The 19,644-nt window shown below is 41.3% G+C and overlaps 1 protein-coding gene and 1 long non-coding RNA gene across 2 annotated transcripts in view; one reads left to right on the plus strand and one right to left on the minus strand.

Moving 5' to 3' along the window:
• LOC309852832 overlaps positions 1-19,644 on the plus strand; it is a 642,903-nt gene that overhangs the window by 72,831 nt on the left and 550,428 nt on the right. The gene's annotated exons all lie outside the window — the stretch shown is intronic.
• On the minus strand, positions 1,365-13,656 carry LOC309852819 (zinc finger protein 679-like). The gene is made up of 4 exons (XM_082710152.1): positions 13,599-13,656; positions 12,998-13,083; positions 8,832-8,957; positions 1,365-3,510 (listed from the first exon to the last, which is right to left on the minus strand). The coding sequence occupies exons 2-4, from the start codon at positions 13,010-13,012 to the stop codon at positions 3,490-3,492; spliced, it is 162 nt and encodes a 53-aa protein (XP_082566278.1). The 5' UTR covers positions 13,013-13,083; positions 13,599-13,656; the 3' UTR covers positions 1,365-3,489.

The following is a 19,644-nucleotide window of genomic DNA, read 5'->3' on the forward strand; positions in this document are numbered from 1 at the left end:
GAAAAGTGGTAAGGAAAATTTTTATAATAAAATTAAAGTGAATTTCTAAGACAGTTGAAAAAGAACCATAAACCATAAGGCTTGTTGATGTATTCTCAAATTTAGATTTTTCTAGCCTTTGAAAAATTTCTTTCTTAGTAAAATCATTAAATCATTATTTATTGTCTGATAAAACTTCTACACATCAATTTTCATGAAACTACCACAAAAATATCACAATTTATCTAAACAGTATTTCACACTTCCCATAACATATTGTATAAAGAATCCTACCTGTGCAGCAGCAAAGGTATTAGCATCAGGAAAAATGGTCTTTCCCAACCAAGGAGTGAGACACTTCAAAAGTAAACGTTCAGTGTTGAGTTATTCTAACTTAATTTTTAAAAAAGATTTTATTTATTTATTTGACAGACAAAGATCACAAGTAGACAGAGAGACAGGCAGAGAGAGGGCAGGGGGAGAAGCAGATTCCCTGCTGAGCAGAGTGCCTGATGCAGGGCTCAATCCCGGAACCCTGGGACCATGACCCAAGCTGAAGGCAGAGGCTTTAACCCACTGAGCCACCCAGATGCCCCATCTAACTTCATTTTTAAAAATTTGATTATTAACAACTTTTAAGTCTCCCACCCTTCCTCCCATTCTACCTCAAACCTATATAGGCTGATGAGAAAGGCTGTGAACTTTTTATTTGGCACTGGTAGAAAGTTTAGGCCACATTCAGTACCCTCTCCTCAGCTCCACCATAAGAGACCCATTCCAACAAATCTGGACAAGAGGGTCCTTAACATATTAATCATGACTTAGATAGTAGTTTTACATCTATTATATGCCACTCATGCTGTCACTCAAATTTATATTATTTTGGATTATAATTTCAGTGTTCTTGTTCTTCCAGTAAATTCTGGACATGAATGAGCATCACCTAATGAAGTCCGCCCTTTTATCTTATTAAACCCTTCCAAGAGGTCTTTGTGGTGACATGAAAAGATTATAATTAAAGTATAATATCAGCAGAATTCAAACCTCAGGATGGAAATCACTGATAGTAATTTGGCCTTTTCAAGAAACCTGAAATAAACTATTTAATAAAATGAAGGTAGAGGGCTTTTCCACAGGCATCCTTTTAACTTTAACAGCCATTATAGGTATTATTGATTTTTAATCAATTATCAATTATTAACTTTATTTAGAATTAAATTGAATAATCTTTCAGAAGAACTTAAGAGACCATTTTCTCTACTATGAATTATATGTAGCCAATTGTGAGAAATGGTTAAACAACTTATCACATTCATTACAGTTTTAAGGCTTCTCTACAATATAAATTCTTTGGTAAATCTTGAGATTAGATCATTGTCTAAGGGTCTTGCCACTTTCGATACATTTGTATGTTTTCTCTCTGATGCGAATTCTCTCATGACCCCTAAAGTAAACATTTGAACATCTGATAAAAATTTAACACATTCATTACATTTATAAGATTTCTCTCCAGTAGGAGATATTATATATGTTTGATCTTTGCATAAAAGCCTGGCCATACCCATTACATTTTTGTGGTTTCTTTCAAAGATGCATATTCTGGTGTCTACTTAACTGTGAGCCCTGGTTACAGGCTTTGCCAAATACATGACTTTTATATGGTTTCTGTTCAGTATGGATTCTTTGATGTTGAGTAAGTCTTAAAAACACATTAAAGGTTTTGCTACACACATTGACATTTGTGAGGTTCTCTTCACCACAAATTCTCTGGGAATCCCCAGTGCTTGCTCTTTGGATAAAAGCATTTCCACAGGGGCGCCTGGGTGGCTCAGTGGGTTAAAGCCTCTGCCTTCGGCTCAGGTCATGATCTCAGGGTCCTGGGATCGAGCCCCACATTGGGCTCTCTGCTCAGTGGAGAGCCTGCTTCCTCCCTCTCTGCCTACTTGTGATCTCTGTCTGTCAAATGAATGAATAAAATCTTTAAAAAAAGCATTTCCACATATATTAGGTTTACAATGTTTCTTTTCAGTATGCATTTTCTGATGTCTAGTAAGATTTGCCTTGTCACATTCGTTACATTTGTAAGGCTTCTCCCCAGTATGGATTCTTTGATGTCAGGTAAGGCTTAAACACACATTAAAGGCTTTGCCACACTCATTACACTTATAAGCCTTCTCTCCAGTATGAATTATCTGATGTTTGACAAAGTTAGAGGACTGGTCCACATTCCTTACATTTATAAGGCTTTTCTCCACTATGAATTCTCTTATGTTGAGTAAGGTTTGAATGCTCCATAAAGGCTTTGCCACACTCATTACATTTGTAAGGTTTCTTTCCAGTATGAACTCTCTGATGAATTATAAGATTTGAATGTTGACTACAGACCTTGTCACATGTATTATATTTATATGGTTTCTCTCCAGTATGGATTCTCTGGTGTCTAGTGAGTGTGAGATCCGGTTAAAGGATTTGTCAAACTGATTACATTTGTAAGGTCTCTGCCCAGAATGATTGGTGAGATTTGAGCTTCCTCTAAAAGTCTTCCCACATGGATTACATTTATAAGGTTTCTCTCCAGTATGAATTCTCCTATATCAAGTAAGGCTTGAATCCTCAGAAAAGACTTTGCCACACTCATTACATTTGTAAGGTTTCTCTCCAGTATGAATTTTCTGATGCCGTGCAAGATTTAAATTTTGCCTACAGCCCTTGCCACATATATTACACTTATATGGTTTTTCACTGGTATGGATTCTCTGATGCCTAGTCAGTTTTGCAAATTGGGAAAGGGCTTTGCTACACTCATTACATTTGTAAGCCCTCTGCCCAAAATGAATTCTCTCATGACTAGTGAGGTCTGAGCTTTCTCTAAAGGCCTTCCTACAATCATTACATTTGTAAGGCTTTTCACTAATAGGTGTTTTTTGATGTATAAGTAATGAAGGAAGTATAAAAAGTTTCCCAGACTTATTACAAATATTCATATCAATGCTAGTAGGAATTCTTTGAAGTGGTAAAGCAAAACTACTGTTGATCAAATCCTCAACTTGATTACATTCATAAATTTTCTCTTCAGTTTGAAACTTCTGGAAGTCAGCCAGATGTGACTGAAACTTTATTAATCCAATCCCATTTTCAAAACATTTTATATACTTATTTCCTGCACATGTTATGTTATTTTTTTGTTTTAACAAATACTTTTATATGATTTTTCATGCTTGTAATATTGATAAGTTCTTTTTCTTACAGAAACATTATGCTTTAGAGGGAAATCATTCCAGGGTTTGGTGTAGTGCTAATCTCTTCTGCCACTGAAATTTTGGTATGGGCTGTGGTTACTTCTTTGTAATTTGTTCCATCATATGTATACTGACTTTCAAACGCATGCATATTTTTCAGAACTTCTCTGAAACCCAAAATCCTTGATGTCATTTCTTTTGTGTCTTTCCAACATCAATGTCTGGAATAATTCCTCTTTGTTAATACCCTCTTTTGGTGATAATTCCTTAATCATACTTCTAATAGCGATATCTGAAAGATATAAAGAACCATAGATTCCCTATTAATAGAGTTATAAAGTGAATATTTTACCTTGAAAACATAATATTAGGCCAAAAGTAATGCTGATATAGTTATAAAACTTCTCAACCACAGTACACAAATATTTAGGAATAAAGGGAATTGGATTCCTCAATAAACAAAGGGTGTTTATTTACACATCTGTGTTTACACATAGATAAAATTATTTTCAGGAAAGCCCAGTTCTAACACCCTATGAGCAAACCACTCAGAGTATTTACATAAGCCCTAAACAAAGTGATATCTTTCTGTTGCCACCCCCAAAGAATTCACCAATTGGCATGGACATTAGGGTGTTTCATATTTGAAGGAAAGCAATATTATATTAATGCGTATACACATACCTAATTATATAGGTACAATAAAGCAGAGGACTATAGATCAAAATGGTAAATACTATCTTAACAACCTATCTAACAAAAAATGGCAATTCACAATTACAAAATAAAAATAGCACTGAGAAAATGAGAAGAACTTGATAAAACACCATTGTAAGAATAACAAAATACTGTTCTGAAGTTCTATAATAAAACCCTCTATATTCATGCAGAATAGGCATTTCACAACATTAACCATTGGTGCATGACAGTCATAATACACAAAAGATATTTAAAAACAATTATCTATAAATCATAATAAAATGAATAAACATTTTAGAAATCCCCAGTAAATCCAGAAGATAAATAAGAAGCCAAAACAATTAAAAACCATTATAATCTGTGGCATTTTAAAGACTTCTTTCTTCAAAACAAAGTACAGAGCTCCTACTCCAGAAGGAATACATAATATGAACATTGAAACCTATGTTAAGAACCACTGACTTGGGGTGCCTGGGTGGCTCAGTCCGTTAAAAGCCTCTGCCTTTAGCTTGGGTCATGATCCCAGGGTCATGGGATCAAGCCCCACACCAGGCTCTCTGCTCGGCAGGGAGCCTGTCTCCCCATCTCTGCCTGCCTCTCTGCCTATTCATCATCTCTGTCAAATAAATAAATAAAATCTTAAAAAAAAATAACCACTGACTTTTTAAATATCTGGTGCAGGTAAATACATAATATTTTAAGATGAAGAATTTGGGAAGGCAATCAGAATTCAGAATTATGATTTCATACCTGCAGTTAACTACCAATCAACAGAGCTATTTCCAAACTGTGAAGCAGCCTTTAATAATGTGATTCTGTAGTCACAGAATACATGTACTGCAAAGTATGTGCTTTGAAATTTTACTAAGGCAGAAAACACTGAGATGAAACAAATCACAAAATGAATACAAATACAATATACTGTGGGCAAAGGCCAATTACATATTAAACACAGGAGGAGGTCAAGAAATATTAGGAAAAAAAGGTAAATTTCCAGTCCTTGCTGTATGTTATACAACATTCAAAATCTTTCTTTCTAACAGCATGAACATATTTAAAATATTTTCGAGATACGTTATCATAGTATTTCAGATTAAAACAACAGGACTGGGGATGCCTGGGTGGCCCAGTTAGTTAAGCTGCTGCCTTCAGCTCAGGTCATGATCCCAGCATCCTGGGATTGAGTCCTGCATCAGGCTCCTTGCCCCACAGGGAGCCTGCTTCTCTCTCTGCCTCTGCCTGCCACTCTACCTGCTTCTGTGCTCTCTCTTTCTCGCTCTCTCTCTCTTTCTCACACACACAAATAAATAAATAAATAAAACTATTATTTATAAAAATTTATAAATAAAAATAAAATAATTTTTAAAAAAAAACAGGCCCATCATGTTTATGTATCCAACACTAATTCACACAGGGAAAAAAAATGTGAAAGCTAAAATCTGAATCTAGGCCTGCAGGCTCAGACCACATGTCCTTGAGCACTAAACAGTTTATTACTGCCCACTCAGGAAGTGAGCACAAGGCCATAGCAAACCCCACCAGTATACAGGGAAAAGCTTCAAGAAAGGCACAGGAATTGAGTTGTATTACTAATACTGTTACTGACTCATCCCACCTGGATAAGAGCATCTCAATCATCACTTCCTGAATGTGTTGATTCAAACAGTGACCAGGCATGTTGCTATGCTGAACTAGCTGTCCTCTGGGAGAGTAGGGATCTTTATACAATGTGGAATGGGTAAGGACAGGGAACGCTGAGGAGACTTGGGTGTCCAGGGGCTCAAAATTAATCTGCTAAGGAAAAAATAGTGTTCCTCATCCAGATCCATGAATCAATGAACAGGGGAGATCAATGAACGGGGGAGAATGGAAGAGATGAAGAAGGCAATTAGCATGATACAGTGGAAGGAATTCAGGTTTAGCTCTATTCTAATATTTGCCCTGAAATTTCTCAAAAGGAATATCCATTGCTTTCTATTTATAAGCATTTACTCAAGAGAGCCCTACATATAGACATGTACAAAAATGTTCTTAGAAGGCATCAAAAGCAAAATTCTGGACATTGGCATCAAGGGCAGAATGGATGAACTCACTCTACACAGGCAGATGCCATGAAAGTGTGTCAAAATTCAACAATGGAGAGTGACATGTGTGCAAGATGGTGAGTCCCGTGGTGGGGACGACAGAGTTAGCAGGTTTTGTCAAGGTCTGAACTTTGGAGGAGATGTGGATAGATTAGCTAAAAGGAACATACCAACCAAATTATTACTTACTTAATATGTTTTATAAATAGAAATTTACCAATTTGGCATGCTAACCTTTTTGAGACTGAGTTTCCTTGTTATATAAAAACCATAGTGCTTCTTTGGGTGCCCGGGGGGGCACAGCTGGTTAAGCATCACACTCTTGGTTTTGGCTCTGGTCATGATCACAGGGTCCTGGGACTGAGCCCCATGTTGGACTCCATGCTCAGTGCAGAGACTTCTTGAGATTCTCCCTCTCCCTCTGCCCCTCCTGCTCATGCTCTCTCATCCTCTTTCTCTTTCAAATAAATAAATCTTTCTTAAAAAGATTTTATTTATTTGACAGACATAGATCACAAGTATGCAGAGAGGCAGGCAGAGGGATAGAGGGAAGCAGGCTTTCCATTGAGCAGAGAGCCCAATGTGGGGCTCAATCCCAGGACCCTGGGATCATGACCTGAGCCGAAGGCAGAGGCTTTAACCCACTGAGCCACCCAGGCGCCCCAGAATAAAACATTTTGTACCAAAATATGAAAATCAGTAAAATTCAAATAAAATCCAAGAAATTATATTTAGAAAACTTAAAATATACTACAGAAAAAGCAAGGTATCCTATATAAAAATTATGGCAAATCAATTTAATGATTTCTGGCATGAATATAGTAATTCAATAAAAAAATTTTTTCTCAAGATGTCCAATTTTACAAATCCAACCAACTTGAGAAGAAGGTATTTTAGTAATAGGTAAGTCAGGTGAAATAGAAATAAAGGGAAGACAATTTTTTCATAAAGTTCAGGAATTTGAGTAGGTTTGGGGGAAACTGCTGTTGAGCCATAACCCTCAGCACTCAAGAAGCAAATCTTGAGATTATATATATATATATATATATATATTTAAATTAACATACAATGTAATGTAGTATATATTTTAAAATATATGTCCTCCTTGGGATAAGTTTGTACATCTATGATTGCTGGCTCAAAGGGAATGATCATTAGCTATTTGATCAACACTGCCACACTGTCTTTGAGAGACTCTGTGACACTCTAAAGGAACAGAAAGAGAACTACAATCACTCATCAGTCAGACTTCCCTGATACTTCCTATCTCAGCCTCCCTAGGACTTGCTGACCACCCCATTCAGTGGCTTAACTGGGCACTTCTGTAAGTGGCAGGACAGCACTGTAATACAGTAATCAAAATGTTCTTCTTCAAAAATGTTGTTACCCAATAAAACCCCTCTGTGGATAAGTCCACCAGAAGTTGTCCATCATCTAAAAGTGGGTTATCAGAGCAGAAAAAGAGGATTATTCCAGAACCTAGGAAAACATGTTTCACAAGCCAAACTGCACAGACTTAAGAAAATACAAAATCTGGACAAGCCAAGTATTGTCTGCATTACTAGCCCAGGCAGAGTGCAGGAAGGAGAATAAGGCAAGATAAGAGATGTAGACCAAGGGAGTTCGATTTTGCAGAGTCTTTGAGAAGACAAGAGATGCTCCCCATGTAGGACTGGGTTTCAAAGAGAATTTCTGTCTACTGTCTGCATAGTACTGCTGACAAATCATCTCAGAACCCACCATATTGCCTGGTTATACTCTTGATGTGTGGCAAGAGCAGGCCTGACAAAATGACCAGGAAGCCCTGAGACAGTCCCATGCAGCCTTGGGGCCCCAAGTGCCATGGAGGAACAGCCAATGTTTTCTTATCTCTGAAACATAGGAACAGAGGATGAGACCTGGACAGGTCCTGGAGTCAGATCTATGGAGGAACTGACAGATCAGATGGAATCAGCTGGCATCAAGTATGGAGGGAGAGACCAGAGAAAAAGAGGACCCCTATGAAACAGCCCTTCTCATCCCTCTCAAAGCCAAGGGACCAAAAAGGTCACAGCAGCCAGGTAAGAGTGTCACAGGTCATGATAAAGACTGCCATAGTCTCTGTATCAGCTGGAATGTCATGTCTGCAGAACAGAGAAATGGGGGAGAGTTCCTTTGAGGGCTCACAAGTACTTTTCTTTTCTCACAGACCTCTCCTCTTTGAGGAAAGTTTCCCAAACAATATTTAATGAAGCAGTTGCATCTCTGGCCACCTCAGCTGCTACCAGTGTTCGCATCTTCGGTATAGTCCCACCCACTTGGTTTTTTTCACTATTTTCAGCTTGCCCTCCACAGCCCTTCACTCTGTCCCTTGCTCCAAAATAGAGATACTATTTGGGTCAGAGAGTTCTGCTTATAAGAAAGGAGAACTATGTGCTGGAGCTTTACTAGAACATAATCCCAGCCCCTTGTTCAGCTGAGGACAGAAGATGTTACAGATGGGTCTACACTGATTTTGTTCACTGACTGGCTTAGGAAATATTTTACCTTTATAGACATCTAGCTCTCTTCTGAGAATTACTGACTCAAACGCACAGGAGTAAAACCAGGGAATCCAATATTTTAAAATTTTGCTACAAGGTTTTATGATTACTCAAGTGGTAAAAGCAACACTGATCTAGTGAGGAGTGGGCAGATCATCTGAAGAAAGGAGGAGATGAACGTCCAGGTGCCTTCTCATGAAGCTTTCAATTCAGAGTCGATATAGCATCAGTCCCAGGCTAGCAGGGCAGGGGCCCCACAAGAAAGTCACTAGGGCAGATCTCGACATCTAGAGGGACATTATCCTCACCGAGGAGACCAGATTCCTATAGTTCTCCAACATCACATCCTTGTACAAGGCCCTCTGAGCAGGGTCCAGGCACTCCCACTCCTCCAGAGAGAATTCTATGACCACATCCCTGAAGGTCAACAGCACCTGTAATGAAAACACATTACACTAAGAGACCATGGGGAGAGTTCTTATCTTCACACAAATTATAGGAGAGAAGTATAAAGACTGATTTGGCTGTAGTGACAACTCAGTGTAGGATAATTTTGTGTTATTGTACTTCTCCACCAGAGGACATAAAGCCACAAAATCATTGTGCAGTCCACAATTTTGTAAACAGCAAAATATACAGATAAAATGTATCACAATATGGACTACATAGAAGGGCTAGATAGCACATTTGACACACCAGTTGTTTCTTTGAGGAGCTACACTATGAGTAGTGTCTTTTAAAAATTACTTTTATTAACATATAATGTATTATTTGCCCCAGGGGTACAGGTCTGTGAATCATCAGGCTTACACATTTCACAGCACTCACCATAGCACACACTCTCCCCAATGTCCATCACCCAACCACCCTATCCCTAACCCCCAGCAACCCTCAGTTTGTTTTGTGAGATTAAGAGACTCTTATGGTTTGTCTCCCTCCCGATCCCATCTTGTTTCATTTTTTCCTTCCCTACCCCCCAAACCTCCCACTCTGCCTCTCAACTTCCAGATATCAGGGAGATCATATGATAATTGTCTTTCTCTGATTGATTTATTTCGCTCAGCCTAATACCCTCTAGTTCCATCCATGTTGTTGCAAATGGCAAGATTCCATTTCTTTTGATGGCTGCATAGTATTCCATTGTATATATATACCACATCTTCTTTATCCATTCATCTGTTGATGGACATCTACTCTCTTTCCATAGTTTGGCTATTGTGGACCTTGCTGCTATAAACATTCGGGTGCATGTGCCCCTTTGGATCACTATATTTGTATCTTTAGGGTAAATACCCAGTAGTGCAATTGCTGGATCATAGGGTAGATCTATTTTCAACTTTTTGAGGAACCTCCATACTGTTTTCCAGAATGGCTACACCAGTTTGCATTCCTACCAACAGTGTAGGAGGTTTCCCCTTCTTCCGCATCCGATGAGTAGTGTCTTTAAAGATTACAAAGTTCACAGTGCCTTTTAAGAAAGTTTAAAATGCAAGAACGTGATGATGATGATTATAATGGCAGAAACAAAAGTTTTTTAAACACTTATGATGTACTAAACATTACTCAAATGGGTATTATTTTGTTTAATAACATTAGGGAAATATCTGTGTCCACTTTATAGAAAAAGCAACTGTCACAGAAACTCTAAGAAACTAGCCTTGGGTCAGATAACTAAGAAATGGCAAAGCTGGTGAAATGCCAACTGAATATTACCCCCACCTTAAAAGACCACCAGAGACGTGAGTCAAAGCCAAGCAGCAAGGGTCGTTTATTGCAGGTTCGAACCTGGACCTCTGCGCCACTCGTTGCCGATAACGCCGAGAGGTCCAGAGCTGGGTTGGTGCAGGGTTTTTATAGACAAATACAAACAAGTTTCAGGTGGGGCTGAGCTGATTGATTGACAGTTTGAACAGGCATACTTGGCGTCAGTGGATTGGGTCAGGGGACCCGCCCGCGAAAGCAGACAAAGCAATCTTACAGAAGCAGAACTGGCCTGTTAGCCCACGCATGCGAAAAAAAGCACTATCAGGATATTGAAGGCCTGGTTACTATCAAGCCAAGGCCACTTTCCCTCTAATGAGGCACTAACATAAAGACAATTGGGAGTCTCCTGGTGGAATGTTACATTCCTATCAAACATCCTTGTTAGTGAGATTTAGGTTTAGAAGAAATTTAACTTTACTTTTCTTTCTACCTCCACCTCCTTCGTTTTTTCATGGAGGGGAGGGTGACATTAGGGCTATTGATAAGGTAACTTCTTTGTTGTAAATCTCAAGGACATTTGCAAACCAAGGGAGACTCCTACCTTGCAGGACTGTGATCTCTGCAAGTTAACTATTTATCATTTTATGGCAGTCAGGGGTGCCTGAGGAATGCTACACATATGGAGGGGAGCGGGCAAAGGGGGGGGGTGCAAGGCACCAGCTTTTGCTTTATCCTCAGCCAGCCTCCTGCTCCTTCACTGGCACCTGAACCAGGTGTTAGGAATTTAAACTTGAACCTGAGAATCACACAGGTAAGTAACAGATAGTGTTGAAAGTACATTGATAGCGGGTTTCCTAAGTGAGAAAAGATAAAACAAGTTCCAAGTTAAAAACACAGACCTGCAGAAAATGTCATTTTATATGTACACACATAGTATGTTACTATTGTTACCACTATTTTTTTTCAAGATTTTATTTATTTATTTGACAGACAGAGATCACAAGTAGGTAGAAAGGCAGGCAGAGAGAGAGGAGGAAGCAGGCCCCCTGCAGCGCAGAGAGCCTGATATGGGGCTCGATCCCAGAATCCTGGGATCATGACCCAAGCCTAAGGCAGAGGCTTTAACCCACTGAACCACCCAGACACCCCAGTAAATGCATTCTTAAAAGACACACACTTAATCTTCCAGAGAACAGGCAACAGTGATTACAGAGTTGGTGAGTGATGATGGAGGGCATGACAGGGAAGGAGATGTTTACTTCTTTGTCCAAAATCTGCAACACTGCTTGGGGTTTTACCTCAAAACAAGGATATATGGCATGTGATGTTTAAAACAAAAGAAATGTAACATTTTAGTAACAATTGGTTATACAAAGACTAAGTTTTTGCTCCAATGTAATGGCTGAAACATTTTTAGCTAAAACACCAGCTACACAAAAGTTCCTTAATGAGCAAGGGTCTTCATGTGATGGATATGCTTTGAGTGATGTTAAAGAACTTAACTGTTAAAACAAATTATACAATAATTATTAATATTTTAGAACTAGAAACATGCTGATTCACTTGTTTAGCATCAAATGCTTTGTAAAATCAGGGACAACAGGTTTTACCCTTCTCAGTCTTATTTTCCAGCTCTTCCTGCATATTAATATGGCACATAAATGTGTAGGTCATTTTATTCTTTTTCAAATTTGTACTTAAGTTCTAGTTAGTTTACGTGCAGTGTAATATTTTTTCCAGGAGCAGAGGTTAACCATTCATCACTTACATGTAACACCCCAAGCGCAACAGGACAAGTGCTCTCCTTAAAGCCCATCTCCCCATCACCTACCTACCTCTCTCCATCACCCCTATGTTTGTTCTCTACCGTTAAGAGTCTCTTATGGTTTGCTTCCCTCTTTTTCCTCCTTCCCTTATGTTCATCTGTTTTGTTTCTTAAATTGCAAATATCCAGGAAATCATATATTTGTCTTTCTCTGCCTGACTTATTTTGCTGAAGGACCTCTTTTTTTTAAGATTGTATTTATTTATTCGACACAGAGAGAGCGAGAGAGCACAAGCAGAAGGAGCAGCAGAGGGAAGGGGAGAACCAGCTCCCCTATCCCCACAGCAAAGAACCCCATTCCAGACTCTATCCCAGGATCTTGGGATCATGACCTGAGCCGAAGGCAGAGGCTTAACTGACTGAGCCACCCTGGGGCCCCTTAATGCAATGCTTCTTGATGCTACTCTACATGGAACTGACAGTGCATTCATACGCAACTCCTAAAACAGTCCCCTTTGCCAACCGCACTGACACCAAAGCCCCACTCCCAGTTTCTGATTCACACCTGAGTATGAAACCCTCCCCCTGATGATCCCCCAACAGGGTCTCTTCATAGGTTCCTGTCTCTAGGTCCTGATGAGATGGAATGTAAGTGGAGATGAGGGGTAAGGAGGCAAGGCTGGGGTGAGTTCGAGCAAACGTTAGGCAGGTCCCTTGACAGTACATTACCAAATCTAGAAAAACCAGCATTTTAGGAAAGACAGAAGAAACTATCAAGAATGTGAATTTTGGGCGCCTGGGTGGCTCAGTGGGTTAAGCTGCTGCCTTCGGCTCAGGTCATGATCTCAGGGTCCTGGGATCGAGGCCCGCATCGGGCTCTCTGCTCAGCAGGGAGCCTGCTTCCCTCTCTCTCTCTGCCTGCCTCTCTGCCTACTTGTGATCTCTGTCTGTCAAATAAATAAATAAAATCTTAAAAAAAAAAAAAAAAAAGAATGTGAATTTTACCTGGGCATGAGTCATTCCTGCCTCCTCTTCCTTTCCTCTTCCTCTGGACTTGTTTCTCAGATAAGATCAGTCTTGACAAGTGGACCCTGAGTGAACACAGGCTTCTTAATGCCTCTAACGCACACACCCCCTTCCTGTGACAACCACGCACACGGGAAGGACCTCAACAAGTAAGACAGTCCTCGGCCGCCCGCTGCCCAGGAGGGGCTCGTGAACACAGAGACAAGCCAGTGGTTTCTCCCCTTTTCTTCCCACCTCACTGCTCCTCTGTGAAGCCCACATGTTCTGCGGCTGCCGCAGCCCGGACCACAGCACAGAATAGAGCCCCACCTTCCCGCATCCGGGACGGGGGCAGGGCAGGACAGTGGAGCGCCCGAAATGGCGTCTCCACGAATCCAGGGGCTGAAAGCGGACACGGACGCCGCGCCCCAAAGCTACCGGGCCTGGAACGTCTCACGACGACGCTGGGACTCATGTTGGCCTGAACATGAGTTCGGGCAAGAACATCAGTTGTAACCTCCAGAGAACCTGGGTATGGAAGACTGGAGGCTGTGAGGCCGCAAACCACTGGTGTGAGACTGAACATCCGAAATCCACTCACCCGAGCGTTTCTGTCACTCAGCCCATTCACTTCCGCGTCTGCAGGCAACTGCGCATGTGCAGACAAGAGAGGCGGTTACAGGGGCAGGACTTGGGCAGGGCCTGGACTTGGGCAGGGCGGGGGGCCTCAGGGAAGACGGCAATTCTGTGTGTAGCAACTCTGTAGTTTTGTCACCAACTATTCCAGAACAATATGCCCGATCCTTTTGCTTTGTGATGTTTTTGCTGTCCTATTTTTGTCCATGCTTTTGCCAAACACATAAATAAGAATTATGATGTTTACCACCAGCATTTGCAACTTCTAGCATAGGGTGGCCAAAAAGCCAATGAACTTGGAAGTTTTTGTTTTAAGCTCTGTCTGCTCTGAGTTCCTGAGGCCGATCGTGATGGTCTGGAAGATACCCAAAAGGCAGTGGTGCCGATGGACACCCTTCTGCAACTGTAAACACACTGAGCAAGTTTACCTCCAAAATAACGGGTGTGTGTGTGTGTGTGCTTTAATCCGAAACCTCCACTGTATGGGGGATTCCTTTAGAAAGAATAAACAAGGAATTGACTAAGTCAGGTGCTTGAGAATCAGATCTATAGACCTTAACATGCATCCACCGAAGGATATATGTAGTGGTAAAAAAGTGGAAAAGAATTAAGAAATTCCCCAGGAATCCAACCACAATCTGTGATGAGACGATCACCCCTGTTGCCAAATTCTTAGTAGCCATTCTGTCATTTCCCACTAAATAATTTTTATATTCAGAGTCCTTTCTTGAGACTGGAAGTTTAGGTTATTATTATCATGGCAACTGAAATCCTATATTCTCCACTTAGAATTTTTTCCCACACATATAAATTTACCAAGATTTATCTCCTGTTCTCATGAGATTTTTCTAGGTTTATACATTCTATCCAAGGAGAACCCCTTTCCCACATGTGAGCACTCAATCACCTGGATTCTTGATAAGCCCCCTTCCCTTACAGACTATTACTCAAACTGAAATAGAAAATACTCACCTGATTTTTCCTTCTGTTATGGCCACGTCTGCCAAGATCACTCACTGGAGATACTCAGCTTAACTGTGAGGGGAGAGCTAGCAGTCAGTTAAATTTAAAATTCATGCAACAGCTGGAATGCTGTAGCAGGATGGAGGTTACTTGCTTCTGGAGGGAAGCCCTAGGGGAGGAGATACAGAAGGACAAAATATCATTAACACCCCTCTCTCCTCATACGTCCTGGGGCTAAGGTATTCCTTAAAAATATTTTTTAAAAAAAAGGTACCAGTTTTTTGCTTTTCCTTTGCCTGCAAAGAATCAATGTGCCCCATTACAAGATCTACAGTTTCACTTTTTTCCCAGTCATCACTTATTTCTACCCAAACATTTCATCCCAGAGATTCAGGTATAAAGGAGACAAACTCTTCTCTATAAATGTAGCCAGATTTACATTTGTGTCTCATAACCCTATTTGGGCTGGGCTATCACTTGGAGGTATACAAACAGTGCTGGCCTGGGGTGGCCACTAAGGAAGGAAAGCCACATTCTGCCAAGGAATGGTCGATATGGAATTCAGATTTGGAACATAGTTCCATATAATCCCCACTACTCCTCTCATCCTTTTCCTGGAAGCATCTGAGAGAAATTATAATCCCTTTTTTATTTATTTGTCAGAGAAAGTAAGCACAGGCAGACAGAGAGGCAGGGAGAGGCAGAGGGAGAAGCAAGCTCCCTGCTGAGCAAGGAGCCTGATGTGGGACTCGTTCCCAGGACCCTGGGACCATGACCCGAGCCGAAGGCAGCCGCTTAACCAACTGAGCCACCCAGGCGTCCCATGATAATCCCTTTTTGAAGGACAGTCACATCCAATCACCAAATTGCCTTACCATGTTGGGCCAGGAGGAAGTAAAGGAAGTAAATAGTTTTTGTGACAAAAGGCATAACATAGGTCAAGTTGTAAATGGACTGGAAAGTCTAAAAGGTGATGCAGATTCATTTTAAAGGCGAGAATGGTGTGGCCAGAGTCAACCTATATGAATGTGTCATCAGTGGTGAAGCATGACCAATAAACTGGAGAGGCAGGTCAAAGGTGCAATGGAATTATTCTGCGAGGAGTGAGCACGAGCCTCCCAAACCATGAGACAAACACATCATCTTTCTCCTGCAGCCACAACCCTGGCATATACTGATAGCCTCTACATCAACACAGAACCAGACTTGATCAGCACCTTGACAGTGGTCAGTACCCTCAGAGAAAAAGTCCTTACCATGTTATTACCAGACAACAGACCAATAGCTGAGGTTTATTTCTATTTTGCAGCCACAAAGAAGGTGTCCTTAATCAAACTGCCTGTAGTGCCCAACATGGAAAACTAAATCGCTAGAACATGGGCAACAACCCAAAACACTGAGTTCTGAGCTCTGAGTGGAATGATTATACTGCTTTCATGTTTGCATGGCTGGCTCTGAAGCCAAACAGCCACAACAACCCAGTGGACACCATTAGGTGTCAGCTCGTGTGACCCATCAGTGAACCAGGACAGACATTTAGAAGACACTTGGTGAATCAGAGACCCTAGAGCCAGCAAGATTTGTTTCAGGCACGGGAAGGGGACATAAAATGTCCACCGAACACAGCTCCTGACTTTTCTTGTATAGCTGAGAATTTGCTTGGGAGAGTTGGGAGAGTTGGATTTCCTTGTAAATGTATTATATCCAAATAAACCAATAAATGTAAGTAAACTTTTTCTGAGTTCTGTGAGCTGTTCTAGCAAATTAATTGAATTCAAGAAAGAGGGTCATCAGAACCTCCTATCTTTAGCTCATCAGTAAGAAGCACAGGTTGATAATGTGGGCTTACTACAGGCATCTGAAGGGAGAGACGAAGGCAGTCTTATGGGACTAAGGCCTTAACCTATAGAATTTGATGCTGTTTCTAGGCAGTAGAATTGCTGAGTTGTAGGACACACTGCTCGTGTCTTGTTGGTGTGGGGGACCTTCCCCACCACCATGATGGAATTTGGTGCTCAGACTCCTTTTTAAGGATCCATACCTAAATAGTATATATTTCCATGTGTCTGACTTCTTTCACTCAACATTAGATTCATGGGAACCATCCCATGTTGTTGAATACAAATGAATTTCATTTGTTTTTATTACTGTAGAAGTATCCCATTCTATGTGTAAATTACAGTTGTAAGCCATACCTACTAAGTTCACCTACCCCAAAATGAAAATATTGGGCTGGGGAGATCCAAGTTCTCTGTGGGTCAGCTTTCAGTTTTAATCAGAGCTCTGTAGCAACTGAATAGCCTCTTTTAGAATCCACATCACTGTTAGTTTTGCCACGGGAGTTTTGAGTTTAAGACCCCAAGGGGGGCCTTCAGGTGGAGGCTTTCTCCCTTTGCCAGAGGCTCCAAATGACAAAATCACCAAGTTTTCTTTAATCACTTGAAGAATCAAGTGTTGTAAGTCTGCTCACATAGTTCCAACAAACCTTAATTGGAAAACAGGACTCTAATTATTTTCAGGTTTTATCAGCCATCCCTAGTGTCAGAAATGTAATATGGACAACTCAGTGCTACTGACACTTAGACTTGTTACTTGCCAACAAACAGACCATCTATAGAGTGAACATTTGGATACCAGAGGGTAGAGACACTCATGCTAGATTCCGACCTGCCCACAGGGTGGCAAATGGCAGTGGAGTGTGACTCCTGAACACTTTGGAACTGAATCCGAGCCCCTCTGCCCAATGCACAGCAAAACCTCTCACTGAGACATCAGGGGTATAAGGAAAGGTTCATTCAAGAGGCAGCCAAGTGGGGCACCTGGGTGGCAGAGGGTTAAGCCTCTGCCTTCGGCTCAGGTCAAGGTCTCAGGGTCCTGGGATCGAGCCCAGAATCGGGCTCTCTGCTCAGCCAGAAGACTTCTTCCCCCTTTCTCTCTTCCTGTCTCTCTGACCACTTGTGATCTCTCTCTCTCTCTCTCTCTGTTAAATAAATAAATAAAATCTTAAAACAAACAAACAAACAAAAAGAGGCAGCCAGACAAGGAAACAGGAGGGCAAGCCTCAAATCCACCTCCCCAAAGTGGGTAAGAACAGCTTTATTTTGTTTTCTTTTAATAATCATAGGGGTTAAGATTATATACATATCAATGAAAAGGGCAGGGAAGCATAAGACTGTTCATGAGGAAAGATGGAGCATAAATGTTGAACAAATATATATGTGACACACATCCCATGTTCACTTTGAGGTGGAGACTTAACATTAGAAGGAGGCAAAATTCAGCCCCTGATGTCAGGAGGTTATTTAGGACAAGAAGAGGGACTATGGAAAAGCTCTGAGAGCCGGTATAAACTGGATGGGGTCATGGTCTCATTACCCAAGGTAAGGAATGCAGAGTCTTGCTTGGTCATGGCCTGGAACAGAACTCCTGGCTTCTGAAGAGACAGCTAGTGGGATTGTTAGTGGGGTTTGAAAAGATGCAGTGGTTGAATAGGGGAAGACAGTTCCCTGAAAAAGATTTAAATTTTCTTCTAGTTTCAACCTCATTAACCCTATGGGGCATGATTTCAACTTTTCTACCTGCACCTCAGCAGATGGGAATAATCCCCTCTGACACTATGGGTCAGGGAAGTATAAGAACATCAATCCCTACTACATCAATCCCTACTATAGATTCCGATGTAGAAAGAGCAACAGGGTATGGAATTAGCACCTGCATCATCACTGTAGCTTTATTCTCTCACTATGTACCCTGCCCAAACCTTATCAGTTGGTTTGGGTCCCTTTTTCCGCCTCCCCCACCCCATGTGAACACAGATGAGAATGTTTAACATCTGTATGAGTCAGAGGCTGTAGTAAGATTGTGTTATTCCTTGAGCAGGATCTTGGAGAATGCAAGGGTCCAGAAGAGACTAACATGATGTGTGGGAGATGGCCAGGGCAGTAGGGAAGGTACCCCAACTTTTCATTCTCCAATGCTTTTCACCTTAAGGTCTGAGCTGGCTTCCCCTTTGCATCTCCCCTTTGTGGCTTAGTTTAGAGGTTTCTTTATTCCTGCCTGTTTGCAGCCATACTTGACCCTATAGTCCTTGTCACTTAACCTCCCTTCCCACAACCATGGAAGACAGTGGCATGGCACCTGATCCAACAAATCTATACAAGTTTGAGTTCCTTCTCTCCGCCAAACATGTTGAAGCTTGTGGCTAAAACAGTTGAATTCAGGTTTTAGGCTGACAAAGACATCAGGAGGTCCAGAGGGAGAGAGTGTCAGTGTGCTGTAAGCAAGGTGCTAGTAAGGAACATTTTTTTTGCGGGGGGGGGGGGTTCTGAAAGGCTACTGGCCACATGCAGCTCAGCCACATTAACTTACAATGTTAATTCACCCAAATCTCTTTATCAGCTGTGGGGACTCCTTGTGCCTCCCTCCCCCACATCAGGAAAAGAACAAATACCACTTCTAGACCCTTCATCTTTCTGCCAGGGTAAGATGAAAGAACAAAGCACATTCAGGTTGCTTCTTTCAATCCTACTCCCCCACACAGCAGCCTTCATTAACAAGTAAGACAGTGGAAGGCCCTACTCACCACCATCCTGGTCTAACACCTGGATGAAAGAATTTGCTGTTGGTCCCAGAGAGCCTTCTTTTCCATAACCAGACCAACAAAGAGACTTTGTCCCTTTCTTTCCAAAGAGTCATGCCTCCTTATTGCACCATCCTTGTCACCAAGACTGCCAAGAAATGTGAAGGATGTTAGCCAAAATAAATTAGCTTGCCAGTTTCATGGCTGCTGACAGAATGCACGAGATTCCTAGATTGGACACAAAAGATTTTATTAATCATTTGACAACTGGAGGCAAGAACTTCAGTTCACATGCCCCTTCCCCACTCCAGACCCCACAAGGGGAGGCAAAGGGGCTCGGGTAGATGCTGCATGAACAGATTTATGTCACAGCTGAGGAAACTCAGCCCAGAACTTTTATTATTTATCACAAACAGAAAGGTTCAACCTTGCCTCAGAAGGAGGTATAACCTTTATTATACTGGTCAGG

This window comes from Mustela nivalis (assembly GCF_964662115.1).
Source record: "Mustela nivalis genome assembly, chromosome: 18".
Classification (NCBI taxonomy): domain Eukaryota; kingdom Metazoa; phylum Chordata; class Mammalia; order Carnivora; family Mustelidae; genus Mustela; species Mustela nivalis.

Bases quoted from the DNA above. Each gene is read 5' to 3' on its own strand.
- LOC309852819 (XM_082710152.1), bottom strand. The intron at 3,511-8,831 runs GTGAGGATAATG...TATATCTTTCAG, and splicing joins ATAGGAATCTGGTCTCCTCG to ATATCGCTATTAGAAGTATG.